Source organism: Pyxicephalus adspersus, chromosome 2, assembly GCF_032062135.1.
Source record: "Pyxicephalus adspersus chromosome 2, UCB_Pads_2.0, whole genome shotgun sequence".
NCBI lineage: Eukaryota > Metazoa > Chordata > Amphibia > Anura > Pyxicephalidae > Pyxicephalus > Pyxicephalus adspersus.
Genome location: NC_092859.1, coordinates 25,313,484 through 25,327,356, shown reverse-complemented (window position 1 = coordinate 25,327,356; position 13,873 = coordinate 25,313,484). Strand labels below are relative to the sequence as shown.

The window sequence follows — 13,873 nt, the reverse complement described above, 5'->3', positions numbered from 1 at the left end:
ACATCCATGATGAGATGGCTGACAGGCAGCATGAGACCTTATCCAGGACTGAGGTAGACAAAATAATATTATTTTGAAGCTTTTAGAACAGATGTAGCTTTAGTAAATTATTCGGTGGCAGATTGTCAGCTAGAAGCACACACATCTAAGGGATGTCAAAGCTATCCATGTGTTTTGGATCACAAAGACTAGAAAAAAGGCATGCGGACATTGAGCCTGATTTATTAAAGCTCTCTAAGGCTGGAGAACACTTTTATCAGTGAAGCTGGGGGATCCAGCAAACCTGGAATGGATTTCTTCAAAGTCATTTGCTAGCAAATGTTTTCATGCCTGGACCAAATCCGTTCCAGGTTTGCTGGATCACTGATGAAAGTGTATCTTCTCCACCCTTGGAGAGCTTTAATAAATCAGGTCTATGGAGTACATATGGACCTAATATGGCTGCAATGAGGTTTCAAGAGGTTAGCAACACTGAGATGCAACAAAGGATGCAAACGAAGTTAAAAGAAGTATTGTATAAAATTGTTTATGAAATTAATTGCACTAAGCAAACTAAAAGCTAAATTCTGTCGAGGTTTATATCTACTTTAATTTCTTTTTGCTGTCAGCGTACGATTACATATATTACAATTTTAGTAGCCTTACAGCTTGTCTTATCTGCTAAATGTAATTTTTTGCCTTATATACGACCATTTATGAATATGCAAACTCTGATCTCTTTTCTCTGCAATAGTTCTGTTAAAATATGCATCGTAGATGCTTTGCTGGTCCTGCGGGATATTGTATGCGAGTGTGCTGGCTTTTATCTGCTGCTACTTCTCTTGTATCTCTAGAGAGAGGAGGAGGATGAGACAATGCGCCTCTTGCAGCTCAGTCGGCAGATGCTCTCAGGAGAAGATGGCGCAGACTTGGAGCATGGAGAGGAAGATTTGGTTCTCGCAGAATATGAGAGCGATGAGGACTCAAAGAGACAAACTGAGTATGAGAATATATGTTATAAACTATAATTAGTGAAGGCAAATTGTGACAAAAATGTGAAATTTTAATACATTGCAGTGCATAATTAAATCATAATATTATATTTTTCCCTAAACCTTATGTTGAATTGACCGTGTCAGCCACCCATAACATGAATAATGGCAGGGTGGCCGAAATGGCGTACGTTTTTACTCTGGGGTACTCCAATACCCTCCACAGTTGTAATTGGCTGCCCCAAAGGTTGTTCTGGGAGGAAGCAGTGCAAGTTTCACTGTATATAAATGCGTGATAACAATATTAAAGAATAAAATACCAAAGAAATAAAGCATTTCTAAAAAAGTAAGAGTGAATTGGTCACCCTAAACAAAGATGGTGCTGTATTTGTATGAAGAAAAGCTCACTACACAATTTACGATCTAATGTATAAGTCTGCTGTCGTTATTACCACTTTTGTAGGTCTTGTCCCTGCCTATGACTGGATAGTGAAAGGAGAAGGAACTGACTGAGAAACTCATCTCTCTGTTCACATCTCCTGTCAGCATGTTTCTTATCAGTACATAAGCACTGCAGCACATCTCATTGCCTCCTTGTGCTGTTTCCCCCACCCTCAATCTGTATACGGCTAGATGCTAAAAAGTCAAAATTGAACACTGCTTACTTAAAAATACATTTAGATTTATACTAATGATTAGAACTGTTGTACATTTCTGTCTATTGATGCCATCCTTAATAGGGAAATTTAACATCATTTTTACCCCTTTAGCATTTAATGGGGGTTTTCCAGTTTCCTCGCCTTTGGTGGTCTACTCTCTTAGTTGATTGTCTCGTATCCTCCACAAAGCTCTACTCCCATAACTAATTCCTTAAACTTGTCATCCAGACCTCCCCATCTCTTTATCCGGAATTTCTCATATATATACACAACTTCTAAGGCAGTTAGGTCCTCCTAAGACACTTCTTTTATACTTTTGTTAGTGTGGGAATTATGACAATCTCTGTAACTTTTTCTTTCAGACTGTTTTGGTGCAGAAGTTTAATATTCTCGGTTTCTGCCTCATCTCTGGTGCCTTTCCTGCACTCTTCCTATGTCTCTGTTCTGATTAGATGTTTCTTTGACAACCTTAAAAGCCCCTTAAACCAGATGGGGATAAGATAAGATCTTCTTATCCCTATCCTTTTACTACAGCAAAGAGGATGTTTCTCATCCTTCACATGATCTCTTTTTTTTGCACTGTTAGCCATGTATGTCCAACAATCTGGCCATACTGAAGGTCCCTCACAAAATGTGTTTAGAATAGACCAGGTACCCTCCACTTGTTTCCAGGGCCACTTCTTCGAGTTACCCCACCATTTCCATCAATAGCCCTGCTACATTTTTTTGGGACCCATCTTATGGACGGATTAACTAGTCCTTCCAGGGAAACCCTTTTGTCAAACACTCTGCTGCTCCTGAGAGGTTTTAAATGAGTCCTTATAGAGAATAGGCTTCATTCTGATTGGACATCTGCCAAAATCTTAAATCTGCTATTATCCCCAGGAAGTGAGGTTTATCTCTTCACTTCACTCTAGGTAGGTTCTCTAAAGAGATTCCCAGCCCAATAGATGGTTCCCTATGTCTGATGTCACCATCAGATGGTCCTACCTCCTCCTATATATAGGGATCTTATAGCTGTTCTACTGGTTTATAAAATGTAATGAATTTTGAGGATTGGGTGGTCACATGTGTCTCAGAACAATATGGATATTGGAGTTGATAAAGCTCTCCCTTCCCGATCCTAGCTTCCATACAGGTGGATGAATCCATCGTCCTGTCTAAGAAGCAAGCATATCCTAATGTTGCAGACATTTTTACATTCATGGGTTCCCAGGCTAAGTGCTAAGTTTCCTCCTGTGCCTGTGAGTCGCAGACTATTGGTGTTTTGCTCCCTGTTAGGCTACGTACACATATTGGAAAACGAACGATTAACGACAGATCAACGATTATAACAATTGTTTTGAACAATCATATAGTGCACAATTCTGTACAAGATGTAACGATACGAACATTCAAAGATAATCCACCAATAATGTACATACAGTAGGTATGATCGATTGAAAGATACAAGTCACGTGTACAGGAAGAAGTGACATAGCAGCAATAACGCCTCTGAGTGATACAAAAGATTGTTTATTTTGCCAACAAACGTTCCTCCAGAAGACTTTTCACTTACCTCTCTCTGCAATATGACTGTCTGAATGTTGGAAGCTCTGGAAAGTGAATCAGAAGAGGAAGGACAGAGAACATTGCTGGAAAGGGGATCAGAAGAGGAAGGACAGAGAACAGCGCTGGAAAGTGGATCAGAAGAGGAAGGACAGAGAACAGCATTGGAAAACATACACACAGTTATTGTGTAGTTGCAACGAACTATCATCCGACACGCATCCGTACACACAATAGAAAGCTAACGATCGTCGCCCAAATGGATCCTAAACAAAGATTGTGCTGTCGTTTTCAATGACATCCCTCATTTTGCCTGTTGTTAAGCACTTTTTTTTGTTAACAATTATCGAACGATCCGCCCTTAATTGTTTGTTTCCAATGACCATTATCTAACGTGTGTACGTAGCCTAAGTTTTTGTTGTTTTTTAAGTTGAAGACTCTTGTGTTCCTGTGACTCCAAAAAGGACATAAGAATAAAGTATTACAAAAATCATCTCATCTAAACTAGGTCTATTTTAAATTTCTAAAATTTATAAACAAGACTGTGGCAGGATTCTTTAAGCACAGCTCCCTCAGACTTTTTTCCAACATTCTACAGACATAATTTTATAATAAGCAATCAGTTTTCAGTACACAAGTAAGAAATTGCTTTACAATTAATCAAAATGACGGCTTACTGAGCTCAGACATTATGACAGGTCAGGATTAATAGCCCTATTGAAAAGATATCAAGTCTGTTTTAGTTTTGCCAGCGCATTGTGTTGTCTTGAGGCCGGTATGTGGCACCCAGTTTGTACTGCAGGTATACTGTTGTCTGATGTTATAATGGAACTGACACACAAATCTGTGTAAAGGTAGATGTGGATTTGGCCTGACTCACTTGTCGCTTCTGTGACAAGGCATGCATGGCGTAGAATGTTTTTGATTTGCGGTTTGTTTTAAAGCGCCCGGCTGACATATCTTTATTGACACAGCTTACCCAGCTTTTTTTTTAATGAGGCTTTAGCTCCCTGTGAATGCAAACAGATACACATTTACCTTTCAAGTGGGTGACATTTTTCTTGGTGATATGCTGTCAGCTGCAGGGTCAGCCATCTGTGGCACAGAGACAAGCAGAACCATTATTTTGTGTTTTCTGTGCATATTAAAGATTTTAAAGACAAGGTAAAGTTACATGTACAAGGTAAATTTAAAGCTGAACTACATGTAGCTTTAAAGAATGCTATTGAATTTAGTACTGTATAATGTTAAAAGTAATATAGCTGCAGTGTTGGATCAATTCCTCGCCCCCCACCATGCAGTTGTTCTTAATAAAACAACCAAAAACAAAGATATGTTTACTGATCCGATACCTGGGAACGTTTTATCGGTACCTTGAACTCCCCTACCAAGCAAAAATTACATCAATGCTTCCAACACACCTTCTGATATATAATGAGATTCATAGAACAATCCCCCTATTGCTGTTCTCCCATCTGCTGCCCCCCACCCCCTCACCTAGGTCCTGGTTGAGATTCTCCCCACCTTTATGCTAGCTGTTTTTTTCCTACTGTTACCCATGAAGACTCCTTTTCTTCCCCAATAGTTTTTCTTTATTCTTTGCTGACTTTTCTTTACTTATTTGCTGATTTCTGACCAATTTTATTGTTTTCCCTGCCATATTGGGATTACCTATGCTGCTTATTGATGATCCCTGTTACCTGTAGTCAATTCTTGACATACCTCCTAAATTGTAATCTGTTGACTGTTTTTTCTTCTTTCTAAACTACATAGATTGTTCCATTTTTGCCATGTTTTCCAACCACAGTAAAATCAAATCATTCAACTTATTTTTACTTGCAGCTTTTACTACTCTTTTCATTGTCTAATCAGAAGGATGGAGGTGGGAAGCTGACCCCATTCTATTCATTATTACTAACACACATTTTTGTCTCCTTCCTGGCTGTTTTTTCTGGAAGTAGAATGAAACTCAAAGCAGCTGGACAGAATTACAAACTTTTTGATAAAACGCTTCACATAATTCTTTTTCCATTGCATATTTAACTCTTTGCAACAAGTTAATCTTTAACCCTTGTAAAGGGGACATTCTTAACTGGTATTGGCAGTGATAAACTACATAAAAAAGGGAGACCCAAGACCAATCTGGATAGGTGTGTGCTGCATTTTCTTTTGCGAGGCAGTGCAAGAGGGCTTTGTAAATCAAGTTTATAGCTGAAAAAACAAAAGCTCTCATAGACTGAGCCACTAACTAAGGGCCATTATAGATCTGTGGTGGGCCACAGTGTTTTCCCTTTGGTTCAAATATGAGGTTGGGAACCTTTTTGGTTCTTCCGGGCTCCCAGCTCCTGCCTTTCAGGATACCCTCAATAATTTCCAAAAAGCACACAGACGGCACTCTTACCTTTTGTGTTCTGTCAGCATTTTTATCCAGCAACATGATTCCAAAGCAGAAAGAGAGCCCTAAACATCAATTGGCTAACAAAAATGAAGTCACGTGGATAGTTGAGAGTAATATGGAGGTCCGGCTACAAAGAGCCACTCGCCATGTGTATGTAAGAAACCTATGAGTTATATATACACCGTCCACAAATGTCTCACAGCCCTTAGGATAAACCTATGTTTTGCCTTTGCAGTGCAAATCAGCTGGTTGATTTTAATGGTGACTTTTCTAGCATATATTCACTTGCATGACATTCTGCTGCTGTGGGTGAAAGAAAACCAACAAGTAGATAGCATCATAAATTACACAGGGCTATGGACCATACTGTGATTTTGACGATCCTGCTCGTGAGTCACATGTTCATCCAGTTCTGTAAGTAGCAGTCTAAAAGGGTAGAATAGCTCTATTGTTTGGGAGACTAATGAACTCAAGGGATTCATTTATTATATGCAATGATGTCAATGGTATGCTCATTTGACTGTGGAACTTGTTAAGTTTATATTCCTTGTGTGCTTGCAGGCTCGATGAGGAGGATGATTTGGAGGAAGAACATGTAACCAAGGTTAGTACCACAGATTGTGCTTGGTTTAAAGCATTATAAATATCAGACAGATTCTCTAAAGCTTCCTCCCCATGTTAGATAGTAGTTGCCCGAGACTATTATGCTCATCCCTGATAAAAATCTGACATGTACAGCGGTCCCCTGACATCATGTGTATTTCTGTGGTGGAGAGCACAGTGGGGTGCTGCTTGCTTGTGCGCTCTCCTCTATAGACCTAAACAGTACTGTGCACTACAAAAGATCATTTCCAGTGATGTACAAGGCTTATTATGCACTGATAAAATTGATAGCTGCAGTCTGAATATTTACCATATAAAGACTCTGTCCACGTAGGAAAGCTGAAGTGAATAGTGCCGTAACCTAAAGCGACAAGATAAGGTTACTGGATTCAGATCATTGAACAGTGAGATCTAGCTGTGCTTTACTGCACTGCATATGTTTGCATTTGAATAGCACAACAGAGCTGAGTCATATCCCAGAGCAACTAAAATGAGCTCACCTGTGATATAAATAACTAGATACTAATCACAGAGAAAGCCTCATGACGATAGAACAGTAAAAACTGCTGATACTTATATAAAAAGGAAAAAATATAGAAAATTGCTTTGAAGTTATTCAACGTTTCCATTAGCTGAAGTGTAACTATTGCCAAATGAGTTATTTTTTAGTAGTTTTAGTTAAACTCATGATTGTCACCTATCAGCGGTGCACTGTGATGGTCTGATATAATTTATTGTTGTTCACAGATCTATTACTGCAGCCGCACTCACTCTCAGCTTTCCCAGTTTGTCCACGAGCTTCAAAAAAGTCCTTTTGGAAAGGAGACCAGGCTGGTTTCTCTGGGATCTCGCCAGGTACCAACAAACCAGTTTCTGTGTGTTTTTTTTTTTTTTCTTAATGTATGCTGTTGTCTTGAATATATATTTGTTTTTTTTAATAACTGTTTCTGTAAGCAATCACTTCTTTTAGCATATCTATCATTTCCATTTTACCAATGTTTTTTTTTTAATTTAAATTTTATTGAGAAGGTTCTAGGACATTTAGGTTTACAAATAACACAATAAGCACGAACAAAACAATTGTACATCAACACATTAAACAAAAGTCAGAAAATATCCGGCATACAAAAACATATAACAGCAACATTTGTGTACACACTGAAAATTTCTAGTCCTGGGAAACTCAACTCATTTTTTATTAAAAAAATTGGGGATAAAAAACTATTGGGTGGATAAGGGAGGCGTTATTGAGGTAGGATAGGTGGAAGGGAGTACAGGGGTTAAGGGGTGAAGGTGCTAGGGTGAGAACATCAGAGCAGTATATGTATTGCCTGTTAACTTTATGTGAAGCAAAGGGTTACTTATGTTGGGCAGATAGACAAATGTGCGGTATACGGATATTGCTCGATCCTAAATATTGGTTTGGAGGGCTGCCAGGTAGTCATGTGAGTCTCAAAATAGGACCCAATTAAACCATCGCTAGTTATGTTTGTCTTCCATGCCTTTTATAGAGGCGGTCAGGTCTTCCATTATGTACATGTCATGAATCTGTTGAAACCATTGTGAAATAGTGGGGGTCCCTGTTTGACGCCATAATGCAGGTATACAGGCTTGTGCCGCGTCAATTTATCTGATAAGGAGGGAACCACAATATAGTTTCTTTGGGATCCTGGTATGATGCAGCAGGAAAAAAACTGCTTCAAATGGGATTGGGAAATCTGTGAAACGTGGAAGGAGCCTGTGCACCTTCTCCCATAATGTTCGAACCCTTAGGCATTCCCAAAAAACATGCATAAATGTACCCCGTTCCTCACAACATCTTCAACATACTTCTAAGGCCTCGGGGAACATGGAAGTGTATCCGGGATGGCACTCTGTACCACCTAGTCAGAATTTTCTAGCCGGTTTCTTAATATGTAGATCCAACAGAGGAAGAGTGAGCTATGGATAAAACGTGGTCCTTTTCGCGTTGCGAAATAGTTATATTTAAATCCTGAGCCCATCTCCCCAAGTATGGTGGTATATAGTCTGTTTCAGATGTAATTAGGATAGAGTATAGGTATGAGGTTAGGTGTCTAACTGGGCATTGTTTAGTACATAAAGCTTCAAATTCTGTGAATGATCTACGATATTCAGTTCAGGGGGAAGTGAGTGGATAAAGTGATGAAGCTTTATTGAAGCCTTATTCTCCAGAAGCCCAGTGGCCTATGAAGGGGGTCCGAGCTCATCCTTATTAAGGAGGGCCACGACAGCCTGTGTACCAAAAAAAATGAATGTCATGTGGACCTTAAAAAAAAAAAATACTAAGGATGTGAAGAATAAATGAGGGAAGTGTAATAGACAATACTTAACTTGGTGACAGCAGTGAAGTATACAATGTGCATGGAATACTGCTCAATCAGAGAATTTAAAGCTCCAATTCCATTGTCCAAACATGATGCTGGAATTTTGCCAGTATTTTCTATTTTGGCACTCAATTTTTTCCTTTGTTTATTATCTGGTGATTTTGCCAGCTACACACTTTATATCCTACAGTGACAACACCCCACTATATGTATAGAAGATCAGTGGTGTTAGAAAATTTAGAAAATGGCTTGTGTAAAAAAATACTGTTGTTTGGTCCTCAACAAATAACTTGGTGACAGCTTGATAGAACTGAAGTATGTAGGAGAGGTAATATAAATAAATGTGCCTTAAATGGCCAGACAAATTAATTTTGATTAGGGTGTAGCACAAAAGAGTGGTTTCCACCCTGTTTAGTTTTGTACCTATCAAAAGTGGTCCAAAACAGTTACAGGGTCATGGTCTTCCAAGGCTTATCAATTCACATTGGGTGGGAACGGTGAACCCATCTGGGGGATTCCACAGAAGGCTACAAAAAAAGGCATGAAAGAAAAGTGTCACAACATAGAGTGCATTGGAGCTTGCCACTTATTGGACTGTGTGGGACCATGGAGCAAAGGAGAAAACTTGTCTGTTTTTTTTATAAAGTGCATTTTCTTTTAGATCATAATGATGGCTGGGTACATGTGCATCATTTACCTGGATAAGATATGGCAAGAGGATGCACTCATAAAGGCAAACTGGTGGAGACAGTTTACTTAAAGCAGAACTAAACTAAAAAAAAAAAAAAAAACTTACTCACCTTTACTTTCGCAGATCCCTCCATCTCTGCGGAGGTTGCCTGGATTGGGTCCTGCGCTTTCCATTTATCCATCTTCGTTCCACCTTCTGCCTAAGACACCCGATCTATCTATCTATATATATATATATATATATCACATGAAAGGGAGCTCATTCTTTGAGTGGTCAGATCTGTTTTGGTGGCACAAGGGGGACTTAGTTTTTTTGCTGATCTGTCTGGCCTGAACAGAGCATCTGATAGGTTGTCTTCTGGTTGCAGAATAAAAATAATCAGAAAAGTTTTGCTGCTAAGGACATTGTGTTTTTGTAGGTTGAGGTTTGTTGATGAGACTTATAAAGTTCTGACAGCTTCGGTGAGACAGAGTGATGAATTTTCCTGCAAGACTTTCAGTCACCCATGTCGCCTGCCTGGCACATTTTTACATAATGTCCCCATTCTGGGCAGGATCTGTAGAGATCAGGTTTTGGCTCAGTACAGAAGTCCCATTTGGCATCGCTGCTCCATCGCCGGCAAATATCACCTCCCCTGTAATATATGCAATGGTGCACACAGCTCTATTATTAGCTATACTCTTAAATTGAATTCTCTGAGCATCTAAGGACAAAAGATTATTATGGTTGAAGGAGAAGCAAAGGTTACATTTTCTGCAGGATGGAAAATGAGCAGCTTGTTTTTGTCACAGTATAGCACATGGTAGGGGATAAATTAAGATGAATTCCGGTGACAAGAATAAAACCTACTCCTCGCTTTTTTTTTTCTTTAATTGAAAATCTTTTTAAAGTTGGACTGCATGATCTTTTTTAAGTATGGTACTCCCCCCCCCCCCCCCCCCTCTATCCCTCTCCTCTTTAGAAAACAGGGAATCACACATTCCCTAGAGGGATTCTTTCAGGTCTATGTGTTTGAATTATTAATAATAAACAGGATTTTTTATAGCGCCAACATATTACGCAGAATAGGGATTAAATAGGGATTCAATGGTAGTTTTTTATTGCCATGAATGATATGAATATATCCCTAAAATATCTTTTCCAGATTTGCTGGATCACACAGGTCTACTCATGATGACCTTCTCAAGTCTGGTAGACTTTAATATATCAGGTCCAATAGGCCTATTTATTAAAGCTCTCCAAGGCTGGGGAGAGGATACACTTTTATCAGCAAAGTTTGGTGATCCAACAAACTTGGAATAGATTTCCTAAAAGTCATTAGCTATTTGTTAGCAAATCTTTTCAATTCTGGACCAGATCCATTTCAGGTTTGCTGGATTACCCAGCTTAACTGATGAAAGTGTATGCTCTCCAGCCTTGGAAAGCTTTATTAAATCAGGGCCAATGTATCAATACAGAGTAAATCCTTCAAAACAAGTTAGCAGATATAAATCTTACCTATGCCTTGTGTGTCTACAGAATGCTTGTGTAAATGATGAGATTCGCCGCTTAGGGACGGTGCAGCTAATCAATGATCGCTGTATGGAGATGCAGAAGAATAAGCATGGTAAGTTGTGTTCAATGGCAGTAAAGTAAATAAACTGCATACAAGTACACATAGACACTTGAAACTGACATTTCATAGCTATATGTGGTGCCATCCTCTGGGTTATTCTGAGGTAGGACTGGGTAGACAGAATTATAATTCATATTTAAATTTTCAAGTCAATTGTAAACTTGATTGGTAACTGTGGGACTTTATATTGACATATTGACTCAATGGTCTTTTTGTATATGAGAGAGAGCCTACAGTGATTGCATTTATCATTAACTGTAACAGAAGTGCATAGAAGTCTGATGACCACATGAACGGGTTTACATTCTTATCCAAAAAACATAATCGGGCTTATACTTATGTCATCCCCCAGGGCAAGCTGTGACACTGGGTGGTCTCCTGTATGGGTGCTTACACCTTGCTAGGATGTGAGCTTTCAGGAGGCACTTTTACTTTACCCTAAATGGGCAAGTTAAGTATTTAAGTCTTCATATTTTATTTTTATAAACTTACATTCAGATTTGTTTTTTGTATTGTCCATTATTAACTGTATAGGACCGTTCATGATGTAATAAACACTTTACCATCTTACTTTTTAGAGAAGAAACCTGAGGAGCCTTCAGGGAAGAAGAAACGGGAAAGCAGATTGACCTGTCCATATTATTCCTATGAGCAGATGCAATTCCTGCGGGATGAAATTCTCGTAGAGGTGAAGGACATTGAGCAGCTTGTCTCGCGGGCTCAAGAAGTGAAAGCTTGTCCATACTATGCCAGCCGCTTTGCCATCCCAGCTGCTCAGGTAAGTCCCTTGGGGGGAAAGAGCAGTGCTTAGCAGAAACTGTTTTTTTTTTCATTAGGACTAAGAAAATATAAATGTTTTACATTTTTTTCATACTTAGATATTTGTATGAATTATTGCATATTTTTATTCTAGTTTTTAGCCAGCAGATGTGCTAAGCCTTTTTTTTTTTAACAAGTAATGCTTGTCTGCGTTGCATAAACACCTATTGTTTACAAACCTCAAAAACTCAAACCTAAAATTAGCGGAATGACAAATAACTGTAATAAATAAAGTTTAATAAGTAAAGCACAAATTATTACATGGGATATGGTTTAGAAAAAGGGGGCAGATGATATGAACAGAAAAAAAAACAAAGCAAAAAGCAGTTGCTGTAGATAAGTTTGGAGGTTGTGGAGCAGTATGTGCTGAAGAGAAGTGTAAAGAATAAGAGGACATGCTGTATATGCAGTAGAAAGTACATCCTCTTTCAAATATCAGGTTTGATGTATCAGGACAGAATAAAAAAAAAAATTAAATAGTAATTTTCTGTATGACTTTTATCACTCACATCGAGGAATTGTTTACTCTTCACAAAGTTGGTTCAGTTCATTGAGATTTGTGGATTTGTTTATTCACTCCTTAGGTCCCATCAGAATTTTGATCAGGTTGCAACATTTATAAAAGTGAGGCGGTGGTGTGCATCCAAGCAAAGCCCCACAAAGTGTTGGGGACCATAGTGATTCAAGGAGAACAGGTCCTATGACTTGCTTTATTCTAATGCTCTCTGTGAGGATTTGAGGATAGTTGCTCTGTTCATTGGAACCGTTTTTGCTCCATTGATATGAGAATAGTGCAGAGGTTATGAGTGTAGACAGTATGTGCAGAAGGTTTGGAAATTGACAGTGTGTGTAGAAGAGGAGTGCACAGGGTGTAAGAGGTGGACAGTATATGCAGAGAGGAGTGAAGACACCCCCGGCCAGCTAGGTATATACTGTATACTGCTTAATCCTCAGTCATTAATTCTCTCCCATTGCAAGCTCGGACTGACACAACTTGTTGTGACTATATTGATTTTTGACTAGTCCTGACATAGTTATGTAATTATTTTTTTCATTTTAGTATTTTGTGCATGTAATGAAATTGACTATGTGTCTACATAATAATTGCATGTCCACTTACCAGTTTCTGATATTTTTTCTAGCTGGTCGTATTACCTTACCAAATGCTGCTTCATGAGTCCACTCGTCGCGCTTCCGGCATCAAGTTGAAGGATCAAGTAGTGATTATCGATGAGGCCCATAACCTAATAGACACCATTACCTGCATGTATAGTTCACAGGTCACCGGGGCCCAGGTCAGTCCTCATACTCTTTTAAGTAATAACTTTTCTTTCAACAGGAAACAATAAGCAGTATAGAACTAATGAAGAGGAGGGTGGAAGGCAGGGTTTTTTTGGCAAATAGACGTATTGTATATGTCACATAACAAACATTCTTTAATGAATGTAATGATTTTCTTTGACCAACATGGGAATGGAAAAATTCTTTGTATTGCATGATTGATATGTGACGTATACAATACATCTTTATTAACCAAAATAACCCAACCCCCTGCTTTAGTAAAATCTGAAGGGGTTGGCACACTGCTTTTAAGGGAAAGGAACCTCCACCAAAACTACTGTCTAAGTAGACTAAGCAGGAGGCAAAGCTTGTCTATGTAAAGTGCAAGCATAGCATCCCCCTTGGAGTGTACAGAAACAAGTGTTAAAAAATGAACACACTTCAATAAAATTATTTACATCAAACTGATCACATCTGTTTATCACATTTATATCCCAAAGCGCCCTAGATACAAAAAAATAAAAATGAAACAGATAAAATACATTGTGTGTTTTTCTCTATTCCTAAGACTTACACAACCCCACCATAAAGCATAGCATTGTCTGGCAGACCCAGTTGCAGTCAAAACCCTGGGGATACTCTCCTTACCTTCACAGGTTCTGTCATCTTCATCTCATTTGGATTCTGATCTTTGGTCATGATGTAAGAATGACATAACTTCCACACAGGCGAATTAATACACCAGCAAGAAAAGGCGGGATTACTAGGTAACAAATGCTGAAGTGCCCAACTTAGCGAATTGTGACAGATGGGCAATGATCAAGGAGGCAAGGATCATTACTGCAGAAGGAACATTATCTGACCTTTTTTGGGATAAAGACCTGACTAAACTTTAGTTTTACTTTAAGTAACACCTTAAGGTCTTGTCCCTGCCCCACCCTGT

The 13,873-nt window shown here is 38.8% G+C and overlaps 1 protein-coding gene across 1 annotated transcript in view; it reads left to right on the top strand.

Moving 5' to 3' along the window:
- The window catches only part of DDX11 (DEAD/H-box helicase 11), a 50,781-nt gene that overhangs the window by 11,156 nt on the left and 25,752 nt on the right, over positions 1 to 13,873 (top strand). The window contains exons 5-10 of the mRNA XM_072400089.1: positions 834 to 979; positions 6,138 to 6,180; positions 6,927 to 7,034; positions 10,734 to 10,821; positions 11,409 to 11,608; positions 12,792 to 12,944. Coding sequence (XP_072256190.1) covers positions 834 to 979; positions 6,138 to 6,180; positions 6,927 to 7,034; positions 10,734 to 10,821; positions 11,409 to 11,608; positions 12,792 to 12,944 — 738 coding nt within the window. The remainder of the gene's footprint in view (positions 1 to 833; positions 980 to 6,137; positions 6,181 to 6,926; positions 7,035 to 10,733; positions 10,822 to 11,408; positions 11,609 to 12,791; positions 12,945 to 13,873) is intronic.